The 23,282-nt window shown below is 34.6% G+C and overlaps 1 protein-coding gene across 1 annotated transcript; it reads left to right on the forward strand.

The window, feature by feature from the left end:
- Positions 1 to 16,200: 16,200 nt before the first annotated feature.
- LOC115716964 (uncharacterized) lies at positions 16,201 to 17,309 on the forward strand. Its single transcript, XM_061116458.1, has 3 exons — positions 16,201 to 16,853; positions 16,961 to 17,054; positions 17,146 to 17,309. The coding sequence occupies exons 1-3, from the start codon at positions 16,731 to 16,733 to the stop codon at positions 17,307 to 17,309; spliced, it is 381 nt and encodes a 126-aa protein (XP_060972441.1). The 5' UTR covers positions 16,201 to 16,730.
- The last annotated feature ends 5,973 nt before the right edge of the window (positions 17,310 to 23,282 follow it).

Consider the following 23,282-nt stretch of genomic DNA (forward strand, 5'->3'; position numbering starts at 1 on the left):
CTAAAAAGGATGGACGGAACCATTTTGTAAAGCCTGCTTAGTTTAATTTGGAAATTAGCAGTTAATTATGATTAATTATGAAATTATTTATAGCTATTTAAATAATTTATTATACTGTTATTTATGGAATTCAGAAATGCATTTTTATGTCATTCAGTAGTTTTCATATTTTGCATTTCCGGTGCCCGGTATTTTTGGAACTCGGTGTTTGGCTCAGTAGAAATCACAACTTAGTATGTTAGTAGTTTGGGGCGGTTTATTAGACATTGGGAATGTCGGGAATGGCCGGGAATTTAGAATTTCCCAAAAATACCCCTTTAGTGATTTTTATGTGGTTTTAGTGTGGAGGGGCAAATTGGTCTTTTTGCCCCATTAGTATTTTGTCTTCTAGTGAGTTTATTATTGAAAAATAAATGTTTATTTTATTAAATGTTGGCTGAAATAAAATGATATAGGTGGCTTTTATTTCATTCTTTTCTCCTTACAAAATTACACTTAGAAAAAAAAAATAGAAATTTCAAAGCTCTTTTCTCTCAAACACTCTCTCCTTTTTCGGCCCTCCTTGAGCAGCAAGGAAGTGGAATTTTCCTTGGTGATTCAAGCTCATTTTGAGCAGATTTTGTGATCTCTAGTTCCTAGTAAGTCTTCTTCATCCTTTCTTAATGTTCTTGAAGTTTTTAAGATGAAAATGGTAGGTTGCATGTTAGTTTTGGTTGGCTGATTGTTGCTGTGTTTATATGTTGTTTTCAGAAGCTTAATTAGGTTTAAAATGAATGGATTATCTAGGTTTTAATGAATCCTTGCTATCTTGTTTAAAGCTATGGGTTTTCTATGTAAAATATGTGATTTTTGAAGGAAATGGTTATTTTTTGTTGCTGGAATGTTATTGATGTTTCTTATTGTTTTCTGAGGTTATTCTAAGCTTGATTAAGTAGAATTAAGCTAGTTTGGTTGCATGTTGTTTAGCGTGCATGTAGGAAGCTATTGGAAATTATTTTACCAGGATCTAGATTTACTAACAAGTATGTTGGATTAACAACCTAATATGAATTCTAAAACAATGAAAATAAACACATATAAAGTTAGAAAACCTTACAGTGGGTGCAGCGGAATAATATGACTCCTTCCGTTCAGATCTCTAGCCCTTGATTCCTTTCTGTAGCAGAGCATCACCAAGATCTGAACCTGGATCTTCTTTTCTCCTTCTTTGATGCAGAAATTCCATAGTCTTCCATACTATGATTGAGATACCACTTGATGTGTGTGGGCACTACTCATCTCACAAGGATTTCGAAATTTTCTCTCTTTTTCTCTCTCAATTTCGTGGCTGATCATACATGCAAAGACATGCAAGAGAAGAGAACAAGGGCTGCTATATATAGGGAGAAGGGAGAGCACAACTTTCCAAATAAAACAGTTTCCTTAATTACTGTGTAATCAATCAACTGCCTTATTTAGTGTGCTCCACCACTTTCCTATTTTTGCTAGGCTTTGATTAGCAATTACATGGCAATTAAAAAATAAAAATAATAATTGGGAAACACAAAGGGAGTGCTCGGCCATAGAGGGAAATGGGCCTCACTTGGATTTTGCAGTTTCCTCAATTTTATTTCTATTTCTCCAAAAATGCCATTTTTCCAATTCTAATCATTTAAATGCCAAAACTAATTATTTAATAACTAAAATAGATTATTAAATAATATTTTCATTTAAAATAATTATTAATTAGACATACAAAGTCTCTTAATTAATAATTAAACCTAGAAACCCTTTTCTTTACGATTTCATCCTTAAACTGTGAGAATTCATAAAGTAGACATAGTCTAACTTTTAGAATTATAATTGATTAATTAAAATCAATTAACTGAGTCTTACAAGCAGTATGGCCTCAACTAGTATGGGGACCATGGGTCTATATAACCCAGCTTCCAATAAGTCGAACCGAATTTACCAAGTAAATTCCCTAACTTATTAATTCCTCATTGAATCCACACTTAGAACTTGGAATTGCACTCTCAGTCATATAGAAACGCTCTATATGTTCCACAATATAGACACGTCATTAGTTATCCATTGTTATAACCCTAATGTGATCAATGATCCTCTATATAGATGATTTACACTGTACAGGGATTAAATTACCGTAACACCCTACAATGTATTTTATCCTTAAAACACTTAACCCTGTATAAATGATATTTCACCTAAGTGAAATGAGATCTCCACCATTTATCTTCGTTTGGTTAAGCTCGAAGGAAATCATCCTTTACTTCTATTTGCCAAATAGAAGCTATAGATTCCATATTTATGTTAGCGCTCCCCCACTCAATTGCACTACCGTGTTCCCAAAATGTACGTATTGCCCAGACTAAAGATTAGGCTTAACTAACAAATCAAAGAACACGAATAATACTCTTGAAATTGAGCCTAACCATATCAGGATTTCGATCATGTGATCTAGGATCAACTTATGATATTGAATTGAATAGATGTTTACGGTAAGTTTCAAAATCTAATTCAAAGTTCAATATCGGTCCATTCCAATGCATACTCCATGCATCCGATACTGGTAAACTTTGCCAATGTCCTGGAAAGGACATAACACTTTTCCAAGGTGTAAGAATACCTATCGCTGATTATACCATGTCAGTCTAAATCCAGTGTTCTGACAAATCAGGGAATCTACTTTTGAACATATAATAAAGATTATATTCCACTGTGCTGACAACACTATAATCTTTAACCAACCCATATGTTCTGGACTTAAAAAGAATTCATACATTATATACATATAATCATGAAATAAATCATGTGAACCATGCAACATAAAATGTTATTTCTGATCTTTATTAATAAGTAAATCTGATTATATGAAATGAGTTTTATTTAGGGCATAAAACCCAACAAACTCCCACTTGCACTAATATAAAACAAAAAGTGCATTTCAAATAATCATTAACACCTTGATATACCAATCAAGTGTAATAGTAGTAAACTCCTCGTAATAGGATCTGACAGATTGAATTAAACACAATCTCTTCTCCACCATTACTCTTCCTTAATCACAAAATCCTTGATAATGTGAAATTCCTCTTTATATGTCTACTCTTTTGGGATACTGGATTCTATACTTTTGGGCAACTACTCTTTCATTATTCAGGAAGTAACCCTAGTAGTTAAGGCAAGTTGGAACACTGCCACAAATGTATAGAACTTTCCTTAGACTGAAAAAGTATCTTTCCTGCAACTTTTAACATTCAGTCTCTTTCTGCTAGACCAAGAGATTTCAGATAGGTTTTTACACTCCTCCAAAATCACTACTCCACCCCCAAAGTAATCACCATCTCATCAGTAGACTTTCTAGCACAAAGGCAAGTCTTGAAATCTGATGTGGTGTAGTCTAAGAGTTTCAAAACCACCCTTGTTGACTAACATATAGTTCCTCTTCTTAATCTTAAGATTTACTTGATTGTCTTCCAATGTTCCTCTCCTGGATTAATCTCATACCTACTCATTACTCCCACTCAACAGCAGGTGTCTGGTCTAAGGCATACTAAAGCATATCTGAGACCTTTCACTATTGATTTAAGAAATTCTTTCATGGCTTTATCTTTTCTGGAATAGTTGAGACTTTTCCTTAGATAAATAAAATCTATATCTAAGAAGTTGTGAAGCTTCTATAGATTTCCATTGGAAAGAATATGCATCAACATCTCATGCTTGCATTAGAGTAAGTAATTTCCAGGTATACCACAAGCCATAGGTTTAGATAAACTCAAACCTATAATACTAGGAACAAGAAGTTTTGTTAAGTCCATTGAATAGACTTATTAACGAAAATTTCCTTTCATGTCCTTGTAACAGAAAACTTAAGGTTACTCCATGTGAATGGATCAAACCATAGTTCTCTTGGCTTTCTTCTTAGTTTCTTATCTTGACAATCCATTACTTGTTTAAACTCACAATGGATTTTAATCACTAGTGTCTTCCAAGTCATAAGAAGGTAAAGTTCCTTAAAACTCTCCCACTACGACAAGGTACCGTGAACTATGTCTAAGAAAACTAAATGGTATAGACCTCTTTCAGTTGTGTTAAGACAACAGAGGCAGTGGGATCATCTTGTAAAATAAGATGATAGAACACTTTTGGAATCAAGAAAAAATATCTCCTTTATTTGCTACTTTATTTTCAAACTTAGTCATTTTCTTAGAAAAGTAGTATTTGTTTAAACAAACACTTTCTTATCTAATGACTATGGAATGCTCCACCCCTAATCACTTAGAATGGCTAACAAACATGCAAACCAGGGTTAGCAGTTCTAACTTTTCTTAAGATTTCGATTAGGTCATCCATGAATCTAGTAATGATTTACATTAAGTATACAACCATTACATCATTCTGAAATTTCATTACCATATAAAGATTTAGGCAACAACTAGTAACTAATCATCAATATGCAACTCGAATTTCTGGGGAGGTAAGTTTGGATATAATTCAAAATCAAATTAATGATCTTTGAACTGCATATCTACTAACTTTTTCTCCACCCCTATCAGTTCACAAGATCTTTAACCACTTACCTTCACCACTGCTAGAAATTCATGAAATTTTTCAAACATTTCAAATTTCTTTTGCATAAGGTAAAATCTAGAGTGATCGTTTTAAGAACACAACGAAAACTCATATCCACCCTTGAATGTACATCCATCTGCGAATGAGATGAAATTACTTTCAGTGGATATAAGCATATTAACTCTTTGCAGAGAATGATCTTGTCAAAACCACTATGAACAAGATCAGGGCCGGCCCTGAAACAAAGTGGGCCATAGGGAGAAAAAAAAATTTGGGCCCTTATGTTAGAAAAAATGTGGTATTTTTCAAAATCAGTAAAAAAAAATGTATTATTTTAAAAGAGGAAAAAAAAAATTTGGGCCCCTGGGCTGGGTGGGCCCTAGGCACAGGCCTAGCCCGCCTATGCCCAGGGCCGGGCCTGAACAAGATACAAATGCCATAGATTTATAAAATATGTGGTTGTATCTTTTAGTTACAACAAAGAGTTCTTAGAATAGTGCAAGTGGATTCTGGTCACAGAATACTAAACTCATACAGTTTGAATCCATTGAAAGAAAATGGTCATGAAACACTTGTGAAAGTGTAACTGTATAATTAGTAACTCTTTCTTGGACCACCACTACTAATCTAACTCTATGATTTGCCTATACAAGTAGGAGATATCTAAGATTGAGGATTTATATCATTTAGGGATAGAATTCTGGGAATATAATCATATGTGTCATCTAATTTCTTAAGAGAAAATAAGACTTTATATGATTTATAGACCATTCATCCAATGATATGTCATTAAGCTAATTTGAAATGAATAAGCTAAGAGGAATTAGGATAATTTCGTTTTAAATAAGAATCCAACTATGCTCCGATTAGCGAGAGTCAAAGTAATATTATTTATACAATCTTCTTGTTTCATATTGTAAAATACTAGTCTAGGGTGTCATCAATTGATGAACAGCTAGATGTTGCATATACAATATTTATCTTTCGAGATCTAACACTATTATGTTAGTCTAATGGTGAAAATCCATTAGGGATTTATCTCATTAGAAAAACAAATCAAGTTAGACCAACAATGAAGATTCGAAATTAAACTACAATTTAATAACAGAAAATAACATGGTCCACGATATAGACACGTCATTAGTTATCCATTGTTATAACCCTAATGTGATCAATGATCCTCTATATAGATGATTTACACTGTACAGGGATTAAATTACCGTAACACCCTACAATGTATTTTATCCTTAAAACACTTAACCCTGTATAAATGATATTTCACCTAAGTGAAATGAGATCTCCACCATTTATCTTCGTTTGGTTAAGCTCGAAGGAAATCATCCTTTACTTCTATTTGCCAAATAGAAGCTATAGATTCCATATTTATGTTCGCGCTCCCCCACTCAATTGCACTACCGTGTTCCCAAAATGTACGTATTGCCCAGACTAAAGATTAGGCTTAACTAACAAATCAAAGAACACGAATAATACTCTTGAAATTGAGCCTAACCATATCAGGATTTCGATCATGTGATCTAGGATCAACTTATGATATTGAATTGAATAGATGTTTACGGTAAGTTTCAAAATCTAATTCAAAGTTCAATATCGGTCCATTCCAATGCATACTCCATGCATCCGATACTGGTAAACTTTGCCAATGTCCTGGAAAGGACATAACACTTTTCCAAGGTGTAAGAATACCTATCGCTGATTATACCATGTCAGTCTAAATCCAGTGTTCTGACAAATCAGGGAATCTACTTTTGAACATATAATAAAGATTATATTAGACTGTGCTGACAACACTATAATCTTTAACCAACCCATATGTTCTGGACTTAAAAAGAATTCATACATTATATACATATAATCATGAAATAAATCATGTGAACCATGCAACATAAAATGTTATTTCTGATCTTTATTAATAAGTAAATCTGATTATATGAAATGAGTTTTATTTAGGACATAAAACCCAACAGAAGCCTGTTAGATTACATTAGTTATGTATGTTGGCTTCGAACCATCCAACCCTGTCACGTCGGTACAGGCTGGAGTATGACCAGCAGCCGGAGTATGACCGGTTCGACCGATCAGGCTGACACTTGGTTGGTGGTTCCGTACTATAGACGTATCCCGTCGGTACAGGCTGGAGTATGACCAGCAGCCGGAGTATGACTGGTTTGACCGATCAGGAGGATACTTGTCAATAGTACTGTCCCTGTGAACGTTCAGAACTCAGTACCATGTTGGACATGGCAGTAGTGGCTCAGTACCGTGTTGGACACGGCAGTAGCGGGACTCAGTATCGTGTTGGACACAGCAGTTAGGGTTATGATCAGGGGTATGGGCGTCTGATCATGACCAGGATTATGTATGAATATTATTATGCTTTTCTTACTGAGTCTGTCGACTCACAGTTCTACGTTTATGTGTAGGTAAAGGCAAGGCTAAAGCTGATGGACCGTGAACCAGCTTATGAAGGTTGTACATGTCGGGGCAGTTAGGCCTGGAGCGTACGATCATCAGGACAGCGAGGCTGATTTTGTAACTGGTCGCTAGGCGACATTTATTTTGTATAAGCAGTTAAATCTTTTTGTGAATGATTTTGTAATCGGGATCCCGAGCCTTTTGTAATATTATTTTATAAGTTTAATTAAAAAGGAAAAATTTCAATTAATCACGTTTTCCATAAACCTCGTTGATTAGGAACGAGCTGCACAGCATATTTAAAAATCACGTAATAAGCCTATGTTAGTTAGGGTGTTACAATTTGGTATCAGAGCCTCCAGGTTGTCTTCCGAAGATCGTCACGACATGTACAATCATCATCAGCAGTCAGCTCGTTTCACGGTTCAGTAAGCCTTTATTGCTTTAGTAGTTTATTTTATTCAGTTATGCAAAAGAAAAGCTTGTTAGGAAGCATGTTAGTAGCCTGATAGTAGAATAGGCGCATATTTTGTTTTTAATTTCCAAATTAAGCGGCATTAGTAAGCTCTCCTTGAATACGACCTGATATGCCAACTCTTGGTTTCGCAGGCGGTTCTAATCAGATGGACGCCAGGCGGACTACCAGGAGTCAGAGCAACTCAGTGGGGTCGAATCAAGGTCAGGGAGCTCAGTTTCCCCCACCTGTTAGGGGCCGAGGTAGAGGTCCCCGAGGCAGGGCTCGTGGTCGGGGTGATGAGAACTCGCCACAGGCTGCCCAGGCTCCCCCTGCCGATCAGGGAGCCTAGAATTGGGAGGTACGGTTTGCGGAAATGCAAGCCCGGATAGAAGAACAAGACCTCGAGATTCAGAGGTTGAGACATCAGGGTGCTCCTGCAGTTCCAGTGGCACCTGCCGCTGCTGCCCAGGTCGAGATAGTGGTGGCGGCCAATAGATTGGAACCTTTGTATGAACGGTTCCGGAAGCAAGCACCTCCGGTTTTCTTGGGAGGTCCAGACGTAATGAAAGCCGAGCAGTGGCTGACGGTGATTACCAAGATCCTGAACTTCATGGGTGTCACCGGTAATGACAGAGTGGTGTGTGCCACTTTCCAGTTCCAGGAGGACGCTCTGGTGTGGTGGGACATGGTGTCTCAGATCAATGACGTCACCACCATGACCTGGGAAAGGTTCCAAGAACTCTTCAACGCAAAGTACTACAACGAGGCGGTCAGAAGCGCCAAGAGGAAAGAGTTCGCTCACCTGACCCAGCGTGAGAATATGAGCGTCACCGAGTATACTACTCAGTTTGATCGGTTGGCGAGGTTAGCCTCGGGAATTGTGCCGACCGACTTCAGCAAGAAAGAGAAGTACCTGGATGGGTTGAATGCGAAGATCAAACACGATTTGATGATTACCACGGACGACAGCACCACCTATGCTCAGATGGTGGAGAAGGCACTGCGAGCTGAGGGCGCAGTTGGGTGTATGTCGGAGTCAGCTAGTACTCCGGTGAGTGGCGGGGCTCCTACCCCTCCTGCATCAGGTTTTAGCAGGGGGAGTAGTGGTTCGGCCATTGATCAGAGGAAGAGAGCACCCACTGCTTCCGGTGGCTCGAGTCATAACAAGAGGTTCCAGGGGAACCAGAACAGAGGGAGTCGTCCGGGTGGTACTGAGACCCGATTCTCCTATCCCGAGTGCCCTAGCTGCAAAAGGCACCATTGGGGTGAGTGCAAAGGTCAGGGATGCTTTCACTGTGGCATGCCCGGACACTTCAAGAGGGACTGTCCCCAGCTCCGATCAGAGGCACCGAGAGCTCCGAAGATACCCACTCCAGCCAGGGTGTTCGCCATCACTCAGGCTGATGCAGATGCCAACCCATCAGTTGTCACAGGTCAGCTTTCTATTAATAACTCGCTATATTCAGTGCTGTTTGATTCTAGGGCTACACATTCTTATGTGGCGGCCAGAGTCTTTAGTAAATTGGATAGACCGTACGATAGATATGAATCAGGGTTTGGAACCCTATTACCTGGCGGAGAATTGGTTATCTCCAATAGGTGGATTAGGTCTATGCCGATCAGGATAGATGGTAGAGAGTTAAGTGCTGACTTGATAGAGATGAGTTTAGTAGAGTTCGACATTATTTTAGGAATGGATTTCCTATCTAAATATTCGGCGAGCATTGATTGTAAAAGGAAGATGGTGATCTTCGAACCGGAAAGTGAGGAACCATTTTTGTTTGTTGGTTCAGTTCAGGGATCTCGGATCCCGGTGATCTCGGCTATGTCAGCTAGAGAATTGTTGCACGGCGGTTGTTTAGGGTTTCTGGCCGTGGTGGTGGACACCACTCGGCCAGATACCATTCGGCCAGAGGACATCAAGGTGGTTCGGGAATTTTTGGATGTTTTTCCCGAAGAACTTCCAGGGTTACCACCTCAGCGGGAGATTGACTTCGTGATAGACTTGGCACCAGGGGTGGAACCGGTTTCCAAAGCCCCGTATAGAATGGCTCCAGCTGAACTTAAGGAATTAAAGATTCAGCTCCAAGGGTTGCTTGACATAGGGTTTATTCGGCCCAGTGTGTCACCCTGGGGAGCCCCGGTTTTATTCGTCAAGAAGAAAGATTGATCTATGAGGATGTGCATCGACTACAGGGAATTGAACAAGCTGACGGTGAAGAATAAATATCCATTACCTAGGATCGATGATTTGTTCGATCAGCTTCAGGGGAAGACGGTCTTTTCTAAAATTGATCTCCGTTCGGGTTATCATCAGTTGAGAATCCGAGAGGAGGACATTCCGAAGACGGCTTTCAACACTAGGTATGGACATTACGAATTTCTGGTTATGTCATTCGGACTAACCAATGCTCCTGCAGCATTCATGGACTTGATGAATAGAGTATTCAAGGATTTCCTCGATATCTGTGTGATTTTGTTTATCGACGACATCCTCGTGTACTCTCAATCAGAAGAGGAGCATGAGTTACATCTTCAGATGGTACTGCAACGACTTCGAGAACATAAGCTTTATGCCAAGTTCAAGAAATGTGAGTTCTGGCTATCTCAGGTGTCTTTCCTAGGGCACATTGTGAGCAAAGATGGGATCAAGGTGGATCCCGGGAAGATCGAATCCGTCAGGGATTGGCCGAGACCAAAGACAGTGACAGAGATTAGAAGCTTCTTAGGTTTAGCTGGGTACTACCGTAGGTTCGTCGAAGGGTTCTCTAAAATTTCAATGCCCCTAACCGAACTTACAAAGAAAAATCAGCGATTTATTTGGTCAGACAAGTGTGAAGATAGTTTTCAGGAGTTAAAGCGGAGGTTCATTACTGCTCCAGTGCTAGCTTTGCCTTCAGACAAGGAGAAGTTCGTAGTTTATTGTGACGCATCCAAACAGGGTTTGGGGTGTGTGTTGATGCAAGCCGATCGGGTTATCGCTTATGCCTCCCGTCAGTTAAAGGATTATGAGCAGCGATCCCCGACTCATGACCTAGAGTTGGCCACGGTGGTTTTCGCATTAAAGATTTGGCGGCATTATCTTTACGGGGAAAAGTGTGAAATCTGTACCGACCATAAAAGTCTCAAGTATTTCTTTACTCAGAAGGATTTGAATATGAGACAAAGGCGTTGGTTGGAATTAGTGAAAGATTACGATTGTGAGATCCTCTATCACCCCGGAAAAGCCAATGTAGTGGCCGATGCCCTGAGCAGAAAGGGTCCCGGGCAAGTAGCTAGTATGGTTCAGATCTCACCTCAGCTAGCAGAGGATATGGTTAGATCCAGCATTGAGTTTGTGGTAGGTCAGCTTCACAACTTAACGCTGCAATCTGATCTGTTGAAAAGAATAAAAATTGCTCAGATGACAGATCCAGAGTTAGTGAAGATCCGAGATGAGGTGTTGGCTAGTCAAGCCAAGGACTTTTCAGTGTCAGACAGTGGGATGCTTTTGTATAAAGCCAGGGTTTGTGTTCCGAATAGTGTGGAACTTAGGAATGAGATCTTTGAGGAGGCTCATTCTACCCCGTATTCTCTGCATCCCGGCACCACTAAGATGTACTAAGATTTGAAACCGTACTTCTGGTGGAGCGGTATGAAGTAGAATTTGGTAGAATTCATATCGAGATGCCTCACTTGTCAGTAGATTAAGGCTGAACATCAGAGACCAGCAGGGTTGTTGCAGCCTCTAACCCTACCAGAATGGAAATGGGAAGATATCACGATGGATTTTGTGGTCGGGTTGCCTAGGACCAGGGGTTTATTTGATTCCATCTGGGTAGTGGTGGATCGATTTACGAAATCTGCTCATTTTCTGCCGGTTAGAACAACTTTTACAGTGGATCAGTTGGCAGAGTTGTATGTCAGAGAAATAGTAAGACTTCACGGGGTACCGAAGTCTATAGTTTCGGACAGGGATCCGAAGTTCACCTCCAAATTTTGGCAAAGTTTGCAACGAGCAATGGGTACAAAGCTGAAATTCAGTACAGCATTCCATCCTCAGACAGATGGTCAGTCCGAAAGGACAATTCAGATATTGGAGGACATGTTGAGAGCCTGTGTTATGGACTTTGAAGGCTCATGGAATAAGTATCTACCGTTGATAGAATTTTCTTACAACAACAGTTATCAGAGTACAATAGGGATGACTCCCTATGAACTGTTATAAGGTAGGAAGTGTAGATCTCCCATCCACTGGGATGAGACAGGGGAGAGGAAATACGTAGGTCCAGAGTCAGTGCAGCGGACCAATGAGGCGATAGAGAAGATAAAAGCTAGAATGCTTGCCTCACAGAGCAGACAGAAGAGTTACGCAGATCCGAAACGCAGAGATGTTGAGTTCCAAGTAGGGGACCATGTGTTTTTACGGGTATCTCCGATGAAGGGGATTAAACGTTTCGGGAAAAGAGGCAAGTTATGCCCTAGATTTACAGGACCTTTCGAGATTCTCGAGAAGATAGGTCAAGTGGCATATCGGTTAGCATTGCCTCCAGCCTTATCAGCAGTTCACAACGTATTCCATGTCTCGATGTTGAGAAAATACGTTTCAGATCCCTCTCATATACTCAGTTATGAGAGCCTTGAGCTACAGCCAGACATGACTTATGAGGAACAGCCAGTGCAGATCCTAGATAGAAAGGATAAAGTCCTTCGAAATAAGACCATAGCATTGGTCAAGGTTCTCTGGAGAAACAGCAAGGTGGAGGAAGCCACCTGGGAGCTATAGTCAGATATGAGAGCTCAATATCCAGAGTTGTTCAGGTTAGATTTCGGGGACGAAATCCTTTTAAGGGGGGATAGTTGTAAAGCCCGCTTAGTTTAATTTGGAAATTAGCAGTTAATTATGATTAATTATGAAATTATTGATAGCTATTTAAATAATTTATTATACTGTTATTTATGGAATTCAGAAATGCATTTTTATGTCATTCAGTAGTTTTCATATTTTGCATTTCCGGTGCCCGGTATTTTTGGAACTCGGTGTTTGGCTGAGTAGAAATCACAACTTAGTATGTTAGTAGTTTGGGGCGGTTTATTAGACATTGGGAATGTCAGGAATGGCCGGGAATTTAGAATTTCCGAAAAATACCCCTTTAGTGATTTTTATGTGGTTTTAGTGTGGAGGGGCAAATTGGTCTTTTTGCCCCATTAGTATTTTGTCTTCTAGTGAGTTTATTATTGAAAAATAAATGTTTATTTTACTAAATGTTGGCTGAAATAAAATGATATAGGTGGATTTTATTTCATTCTATTCTCCTTACAAAATTATACTTAGAAAAAAAAATAGAAATTTCAAAGCTCTTTTCTCTCAAACACTCTCTCCTTTTTCGGCCCTCCTTGAGCAGCAAGGAAGTGGAATTTTCCTTGGTGATTCAAGCTCATTTTGAGCAGATTTTGTGATCTCTAGTTCCTAGTAAGTCTTCTTCATCCTTTCTTAATGTTCTTGAAGTTTTTAAGATGAAAATGGTAGGTTGCATGTTAGTTTTGGTTGGATGATTGTTGCTGTGTTTATATGTTGTTTTCAGAAGCTTAATTAGGTTTAAAATGAATGGATTATCTAGGTTTTAATGCATGCTTGCTATCTTGTTTAAAGCTATGGGTTTTCTATGTAAAATATGTGATTTTTGAAGGAAATGGTTATGTTTTGTTGCTGGAATGTTATTGATGTTTGTTATTGTTTTCTGAGGTTATTCTAAGCTTGATTAGCTAGTTTGGTTGCATGTTGTTTAGATTTGCTCAAGTTTGAGTTTAGAACTCAAAGCTTGAGCTCCAATGGCATTTTTCGTATCTGTGATTTTTGGGTCGTTTTAATGCTTTGGAAATGTTCTAGGGGAGGTATAGAACAGGTCTGGAAGGTTTCATGTGATTTGGGGTTGATTTGTGCAAGTTATGAAAATTTGGGTTTGCTGCCTGCGAGGAACCGGAATTCCGGTTGTGCATCCGGAATTCCGGATGAGGGTTCTGAATTTTCCAGAACCGGAATTCCGGTTGGGCAACCGGTCTACCGGTTGGGGAAAATTCAGGGACCCTAGTTTTCCTCGTTTTTATGTTTTAGGGGGTATTGCCATGCTTTTTATCGATAGGAAAACTTTTAGTTCCTAGTTTAAGTCCCCGGGAAGTGATTTAGCGTGTCACTTATAGTGTTGTGATTTTTATGGTTTAGGAGCCTGTAATCCGCCGCTCAGCTAAAGTTCCAGTCAGGTTGACCGGCACACCTGAATTCGGAATCCAGGTAAGATTAGTATAACAGTATGCATATGTAGATTACATGTTTAGCGTGCATGTAGGAAACCTGTTAGATTACTTTAGTTATGTATGTTGCCTTCGAACCATCCAACCCTGTCACGTCGGTACAGGCTGGAGTATGACCAGCAGCCAGAGTATGACCGGTTCGGCCGATCAGGCTGACACTTGGTTGGTGGTTCCGTACTATTGACGTATCCCGTCGGTACAGGCTGGAGTATGACCAGCAGCCGAAGTATGACCGGTTCGACCAATCAGGAGGATACTTGTCAATAGTACCGTCCCTGTGAACGTTCAGAACTCAGTACCATGTTGGACATGGCAGTAGTGGCTCAGTACCGTGTTGGACACGGCAGTAGCGGGACTCAGTATCGTGTTGGACACGGCAGTTAGGGCTATGATCAGGGGTATGAGCGTCTGATCATGACCGGGATTATGTATGAATATTATTATGCTTTTCTTACTGAGTCTGTCGACTCACAGTTCTACGTTTATGTGTAGGTAAAGGCAAGGCTAAAGCTGATGGACCGTGAACCAGCTTATGAAGGTTGTACATGTCGGGGCGGTTAGGCCTGGAGCGTACGATCATCGGGACAGCGAGGCTGATTTTGTAACTGGTCGCTAGGCGACATTTATTTTGTATAAGCAGTTAAATCTTTTTGTAAATGATTTTGTAATCGGGATCCCGAGCCTTTTGTAATATTATTTTATAAGTTTAATTAAAAAGGAAAAATTTTAATTAATCACGTTTTCCATAAACCTCGCTGATTAGCAACGAGCTGCACAACATGTTTAAAAATGACGTAATACGCCTATGTTAGTTAGGGTGTTACACATTGTGCCATGGGCCTGGAACGCCGATCACCTCAGAAAATATTACCAATAGCCCAAAAGTGTAACTTAGGCTTTGTTGAAAAGGTTTGTATTGGTCAAACTAATATTTCTTTTAGAAAAAATATAGTATTGGTCAAACTAATAATTCTTTTAGAAAAAATAATTTTAAAAAACAAAAAATAATTAAAATAAATTAATATTATTCAAAAAAAAAAAATTAACCCATATTAAATGAAATAAAAATTAATTTTCCATCTTCGTCCAGCCATATTATCTTTACAGATTAACAATAATTTTTTTTTTGTAAGGAGATTGACAATAAACTTTGATTCTCGATTCAAATGTTCTTTTTCAATTCTATTTTCATATATTCAAAATTCTCATTCCATAAACTTTCTACTAATATTTTTCAATCAGTGAAACGAAAAGACAAACTTTAACTCCTGTATGAAAAATCGAACTTTCAATACCAATGATCAATATAAACAACATCAAATTTTAAGTTCTCAAAATCTATAAATATAACTAAAAAAATAAATAATCAAATAAAAACAGATCTCATAAACACAAATTCAAACATTAGAACTCCAGTACAATACTAAAACTCAAACATTAAAAACACACATAATAAAATTCGAAACGAGAACTTAACAAACACAATAAAATTCGAACCAAGAACTTAAAACACACATTAGAATAAAAATCTATATATATATAAAGGAGAAGTATGAGCCGGTGACATGGCACTCTAAAAACACTCCAATTAACTCTATTTATTCTCTCATTTAAAGTAATAAAATAATACTCTAAAATCACTTTTTATCTAATTTTTAATTTTTAATTATTTTTATATATAATAATTGAATAATTAATAAGAAATATATTTATACAATTCAAAAAAATTTCAAACTAAGTAAAATTAATACTAATCGTATACATATATCATTTTTTAATTTTTTTTTTAATATTTATCTGTTTTTTCCTAATTTTTTAAAAATTATTAATCTATATATATTTATATATTTGATTTTAAGTATCTATTCTATATAAAGTGTGCCTATATAACTGAATTCTTGGTTTATAAGAAATTCATGGGTAACTTTTTCTTAAAATAATTTTCTATTCAAAAATAATATTTTTTTTATTAAGATGTATTTTAATATTAATTTTAAAATAAATTAATATTACTTTTAACAGAGACTAGAGAAGGTTAGCATTATTATTATCTAAATATATTAATATTAATGTTTTAAAAATTAAAATTAATTTTAATCGTATAACTCTAACAGGGAAAGCCAAATCTAATTTCTAAATATGAATTGCTCATCCCCTAGGATGCCATATGCAATAACATCTCTAGAAATCCCTATAGTATTTTTAATCGATTGAAATCGACCTTTTTCCGTCGAAGAAAATCTGCATAATTTTGTTCAGGGACTATCGACTTTTTTTTTTGGCTTCCTTCTCGCTATCTCTCTCTCTCTCTATAGTATTTCTCAGTGGTGAGTTTTTCTTTCAATCGATGGTGAGTTTTTCTTCCTAAAAATCACAGACATTCTTTTCTAAATTTTTAATAGGTAACAACTCTTAGTGGTGAGTTTTTCTTTCAATCGATGGTGAAAGTTTCCACTTGAATCTGAATTTTTCAATCAAACAATTTATGGTTTTCATGCTTTTTTTAGCAGCAAGAAGATCATGATTCGAAACTGGAGAATACAGAAAGAGGATTTTGGTGGAGTGTAAGTAGCGCTTGGAGCAAGTTGGATCGTTGGAGTTGGTGGTAAAGAATCAAATCCAGTTTGGGAACTCGCTAACGAATCTGGTATGCGAATTTTCCAGTGAGTTTGTTTTTCCTTTTTTCCTTCTTATTTCATTAACTAATCTGGTTCCAACTGAGCAAATTGTAGGTTTTAATGATTTTTAGAATTTTTCATATTAATGGTTCTTCTGAATCTCTGGTCATTTATTCTATTAGATAATTAATCGGGCTTGGACTGCGTATGTACCATTTTTACTGAAACCATTTTGGAAATTCTGGCACTGAATAATTATTATTTAAAACTATTTGTTTAGTCTTTATTGTTTGTTTTTGTTTTCAAGGTATTTGAGTCTTGGATATTCAACACCTTTTCTTTCTTTGGGTGAATCTTATATGTATTCATCTTTGGCTGCGGCCAAAGCTGCAGTAATTTCAGTGGGTGAAGAGATAGCATCTCAGCTGGGCTTGCCAGCAGGAATTTGTCCTTTGGTTTTGTATTTACTAGCTCAGGAAATGGTATTTTTAACATTGAAACTTACTCCAATTTCACCACCTATTGTAACCATATTCTATTCTATACTATTGTGATAATGCAAATTTTAAATAAATTTTGTGCTATGTAGTTTCTCTTGGAGCACGAGAGATATTTAAACTTCTTCCTCACAGTTTTGTGGATCCGAACAAGCTTCCAAAGCTATTTAAAATGGTTAATTTCAGGTTACATATGGTCCAACATTCCCTATCTATAAAACAATGTCAGAAATTAAGTTTTCTTAGTTTGCAATTTATGTGTGTTTCTTTTGGTAAGGGGTAAGGATGTATCTCAACCAGCAAGGGCATCAAATAGGGTGTTTCAAGTTTATAGATGTGTTGTCACTTGCCAAGACATGGTTCAAAACAAGGATTCAACAAAGTCATTTGATAAAGTACATTCTACATTATCGAATCTTGTTTCTGGGCTATCCTTGTTAGGTTTTATGCCCTAAATAAAATTCTTTACAATCTGATTAGTTATCAATATAAGAAATTTGAAGTGATTGATGTTTGCATGAATTTTACATGCTAATGGTTTAATATGTTTAATATGTTTATTACATTCATACACACAAAATCAGTTAAATCCAGATCATATGTTTATTCACAATTGCAGTATCGTCAACATAGTGGAATGTGATTGTGATCATATGAATCAAAAGTTTTGGTCCCTGTTTCATCAGTGTTATTGGATTTACACTAATGTGATAATCAGCGATGATGTGTACTTACACTTGGAGTAAGTGTTATGTTCTTTCCAGGACATTAGCAAAGTATACTAGTTTCGAATGTATGGAGTATACATTGGACTGGACCGATATTGCAACTAAGTTAAGATATTACAAACTTACCGTTATACATATCTTTCCAAGTCAATATCAGTAGTTGATCTTAAGATTGAAAAGAATCTAAATCCTGATATGCTTGGGCTCAACTCAGGAGTGCTATTCATGTTCTTTGATTTATTAGTTAAGCCTACTTTTGGGTCAGGGTGATACGTATATTTTGGGAACATGATAGTATGATTGAGTGGGAGTGCTGAACATAAATATGGAATCTATAGCTTCTACTGGTGTATAGAAGTTAAGTGATGATTCCCTTCGAGCTTAGCAAATAGAAGTAAATGGATGAGCTCTTGTTTAACTGACTAATTATTAGATCACTAAACACCATTTACAGGTAGCTAAGTGTTTTAAGGGGCAAAATACATTGAGGGGTGAGAACGGTAAAGAAATCCCATCTCGATGTAAATCATCTATATAGAGGATCTTTAAATCACAATAAGATTATAACAATGGTTAAATGAGATAGTATATTGGTATCGTGAAACATACAATATGCTCTATATAAGTCTGAGAGTGCAATTCTAAGTTCTAAGAGTGGATTCAACGAAGAATTAATAAGTAGGAATTTACTTGGTAAATTTGGTTCACTTATTGGAAGCTCAGCATATAGATCCATGGTCCCCATTCTAGTTGAGAACATTCTGCTTATAAGACTCATTAATTGATTCGTGATTGATCAATTATAATTCTAAAGTTAGACTATGTCTGATTTTATGAATTTTCACTATTCAGGGGTGAAATTGTAAGGAAAAGAGTTTTCTAGGTTTATTTATTTATTAATAGACTTTATATGTCTAATTAATAATTAAATTAAATGACAATATTATTTAATAATGTATTTTAATTATTAAATAATTAGTTTTGGCATTTAAAAGGTTAGAATTGGAAAATTGGCATTTTTAAGAAAATAGAGATAAAATTTGATAAAATTGCAAAATTAAGTGGGGCCCATTACAACACCTATGGCCGGCCACTTATAAGGCTTTTTCAAATTAATATTTTCATTATTTTAATGCCAAATAATTCTAAACCTAAACCTAGTAAGTTGCCTATAAATAGAAAGTGATGGCTCATTCACAACACATGCTTTCATAAGCTTTCTGACAGAAACTTCTCTCTTCAGAAAAACTGAGCCTTCCCTCACTCTCTACCTTGGCCGAAACCTCTCTCCCTCTTTTCCTTCATCTTTTTCGTGACCCTAGTGAAAGAGTAAGTGCCCACACACAAGAAGCGTAACTCAATCATAGATTGGAAGACCGTGAAGGATCAAAGCTTGAAGAAGAAGGAGATTCGGGCTCGGATCTTGATTATACTCGCTACGTAAAGGAATCAAGGGTTAGAGATCTGAGTGGAAGGAGACATTTATTCCGCTGCATCAATGTAAGGTTTTCTTAACTTTATATGTGTTTATTTTATCGTTTTAGAAAGTTCATATTTAGGATGTTAATAAACATACTTGTGAGTAGATCTAAGATCCTGGTAAAATAATTCCCAACAACTGGCCTCAGAGCCATGGTAATTGATTTACTTACATGTAATTTGGACTTTAAAACGATTGTTTGTATGTTCTTTGGATGGTATTATGTTGTATTGAGTGTTATTTGATGATTGATTGATGATTATGAAATTTTCGTGAAAAATAATTGTTATTTCGGTTCTGGAATTATTTTTATTGGATAGTATGAAAAAAATTAAGCAAGTTAGCCTTTTACAGAACTCAATTTGGATTTTATTTGAATTAGTTATGATTTTTGGAAGATTTGACAAAATCGGGGCTGTGCTGATAGTTTCCTGCGATCGCAGAGCTGTCCGTACAGTTTCGAATTTTTTCAATTTTCTTCAATTTTTCATACCTTTTCATGGAATTAACTTCCAATTTTTTGTATGGTTTTATATATATACTATTACTATTCCTAATTCAATTCTAATTATCATTTTGAATTAATTTAATTTTTTTTAATTTAATTCAAGATATTAGTGTAATTTGAATTTGAATAGAACTAGTATTTATCTTTTTGCTTAAAAATCTATCTTATTTTTAAATTTGATTATATTTTTTTTAAATTTAAGGTCAGATATTTTTTTGATATTTAAAATATCTTTTAAGATATTTATAATATTTTTTAAGATATTTAAAAATATCTTATCTTTTAAGATATTTATAATATCTTTTAAAGATATTTATAATATCTTTTAAAATATTTAAAAATATCTTATCTTTTAAGATATTTTAAAAATATCTTATCTATTAAGATTTTTTTAAATCTTTTTAGATATTTTGACCTTATTTAAATTTAAAATAAGATATTTATAATCATGTAATTTTAAATAGATATAAGATATTTTGCTAACTTTTAAATTTTGTTATTTTATTTATTTAAATTAAATTTAAAAATTTGAAAAGATATTTTATTTATCTTTTCTAATTTTTTATTTAATTTTTATTTTTAAAATAACATTTAATTTTTAAAAAGTAGTTAGCAAATTTTGAAATGATATTTAGGTTGGTTGAAACCTAATTTTTCAAATAGTAGGTTTATTTTTAAATTTTTTTTGAAAAATAATTTCGAAATTTTAAATATTTTTTTTATTTTTTTTCGAAATTAATTATTTTTTTATTTTTTCGAAATTAATTAAAATATTTTATTTAATTATTTATTTTTCGAAATTATTTATTTAAAATTAAATAAATCCTACTTCCAACTATCCAGCTAACCTTGTTGCAGGAGTATGTGTTTTTAGCTTGTATGTAAGTTTTAAAAACCTATTATTACTTGATTGCAAATAGCCATGGTTACTTTTTGCCAGATCTAATGATCTGATGGGCTCCCTTGGTCAAGTAAATAATTTGTAACAGGTAAATTTTACAATCTTCTTCATCTGTGTATGACCTAGCAACATGATAGGATCCATCCAAAGTGTGCCTGTGTGAGCCTATATGTTTATTTTATTATATAGATGCATATAGGTTGTTGCTAAATAAAATGTCACACCATGATAGATTTTATTTAGGTCCATTTAGTTATTGGACCTATTCAATTAATAACAGTTATTCATTTTAAGGTTAAATTCCTCTCTTTTGGGCCTTGTGTGAGAGTTGGGTGCCATAGAAGTGGGTACGACATACTGAACCCAAAGACCCCTCACATGAACTACCCCAATTGTGAAGGCCCATTTGCTCGATTTGAATAACTCGTACTAGGTTAATTATAATAGTTTGACCTAATAAAATTGAATTAGCAACATAATTAACTTTTAAAATATATGAAAATTTATTTTCATTTTAATATTTTAAAGTTAATTTTAAGAAAAACACTTTTAGTTTAGATATTATTTCTAGATAAACTATTTGTATTTTTCTTGTATTTAATTAAATATAGAATTTTAACTAACTAAGATTCTTTCTGGAACTTATTTAATTAAATATTCCTATTTAAGTTATAAATTAGTTGTATCAACTGATTTTTCTTAACAAACTTAAATTTGAATATTTGATTTAAATTTTAAATCAAGTTGAGGAATCTTAGGCATTAGTTATTAAAGATTCTTAAGATATTTTTTAAGTTAATATCTTTTCAAATATTAACTTAAAATGGAATATTTTAGATATTTTTTGGTTGATATTTTTTCAAATATTAACTTCAAAAGATATCTTCAAATTAAGTGGTTACAACTTAATTTGTGATATTTAATTAAATCTAGATTTGAAATTATTTAAGTTTTAGATTTTTTCTATATAACTTAAATTAGATATTTTTTCAAATTTTTGAAAAGATACTTAGTCAAATAAGATATTTTCTAGATAGTAATTTCTAGACTACTTATTATTTCTAATACTTATATAGGAAAATATTATACTTTTGTGAAATTAATTATTTAAATAATTAATTTTGGTACAATTTTATTAAGTATATTTTTCCTAGTATTAAATAGAAATTAATAATTAAGGCTTCTCTAAACTTAATTATTATTTCTTGAATTTAATATATTTAATTAACTTGAAAATCTAAATATCTAAGTTGATTTTCATCATGATACTTAAATATTTATTGATTTTTCATGACACTTAATTAAATAGAAAATTAATTTTAGGTTGAAATCTAATTTTTCAACTTAAATTTAAATAATTTTCAAAATATATATTTTTCTTTATTTTATTAATCAATTTCGAAAATTGCATTTTAATTATGCAATATTTTCGAATTTTTTTTTGAAAAATAGATTGAGTTGTAAATTAATTATTTATTTTAATTAATTCTTGGACCAACTCAAGTCAATGATTTTTTCATTTAATTGATTAATTTAAAAATAAATGAATTTAAAATATATATATATATATATTATTAGAAATTGAATTAACTAGTCAAAAGAAAATCTAGATAGGTGATATTTTTGCTTGAAGTATTTCTTTTCTATTTTTATTATTTTCGAAAATTGTATTTTTATATACTTTAATTTTTCGAAACCCAATAAATATATTCTCAAAGGAAATTTTTAAGTTGCTAATTATTTATTTAATTCAACTTAAATTAATTTCCTTAATATTTATATTTAAAATTATTACTAAGATGGAAATAATTAATTTTATTTCAATCACCATCTAGTATAATTTTATAAATATTATATTAAATTCTTAATTTTGAATTTTAATTCTTAAATTTTGAATTTAATGAGATTTATTTATTAGAATAATAAAGAAAATACATTTTAAATAATGAGCTTTATTATTATTAAGATATTCGATCTCCATTGTGGGTTTTACACCGCGTTTGTTTTAGTGAGTAATCCTCCCTAATGGAGGAACGTTCATTAGCAATTTCGCACCGTTTAATCTCGCATGATAAGTGGTTTGCAAGTGTTTTATATGGTATAGATCACCCTAATGGTGGCGACCATATTTGACTTGCAAATTGCGAAACAATGGTAGAAGCTCATGAGATAGAATAGCCTTGACTCTCGCCTAAACGGGACAACGCTGGATTCTGATCTTGATCGAATAAAAGGTTGCTAGAATGTTTAACATTTTAGATGAGCTGACAACTCTATTCAATGGATGGTAGCTTTGACTCTCGCCTAAACGGGACACTGATATCAGTTTGTTGAAAACCTTGGAAATTATTTAGGATTGAATTTTTAAGTATTTTCTCATATCATTCCTACTTGCTATGTGCTTATAATTTCTGAATTGATTTTGTGTGTTAAACCATTATTAATTTCTATTTGTTGATTTCTATTATTTTGTAGTATCCTGTTTGTCAAAATGAATCCCATGTTATCACTGTTAACTGAAAATAAGCTGAATGGATCTAACTTTAATAAATGGAATGAGAACATTAATATTGCTCTCATAGGAGAAAGTGCCTTGTTTGTTTTAACCGAGCCGTCACCGAAGTGCACAGGGATAATGCATCCAAAGCCGTGAAAGAAAAGTATGAGCGTTGGCGAAGGCAAATGACAAAGCTCTATACTTTATGCTTTCTAGCATGGTTGACACCCTCAAAACTCGGTTTTCTAAAACCGAGAAGGCCGCCGAAGTTATGACGAAGTTAAATGAGCTATTCGGTAA

This window comes from Cannabis sativa, chromosome 5 (genome assembly GCF_029168945.1).
Source record: "Cannabis sativa cultivar Pink pepper isolate KNU-18-1 chromosome 5, ASM2916894v1, whole genome shotgun sequence".
Lineage (NCBI taxonomy): Eukaryota > Viridiplantae > Streptophyta > Magnoliopsida > Rosales > Cannabaceae > Cannabis > Cannabis sativa.

Coding starts and splice junctions, on each gene's coding strand:
- LOC115716964 (XM_061116458.1), top strand. CDS start 16,731: ATGTATTCATCTTTGGCTGCGGCCAAAGCTGCAGTAATTTCAGTGGGT. Junction 16,854..16,960: donor ATTTACTAGCTCAGGAAATG/GTATTTTTAACA, acceptor TGTGCTATGTAG/TTTCTCTTGGAGCACGAGAG. Junction 17,055..17,145: donor TTTAAAATGGTTAATTTCAG/GTTACATATGGT, acceptor TCTTTTGGTAAG/GGGTAAGGATGTATCTCAAC.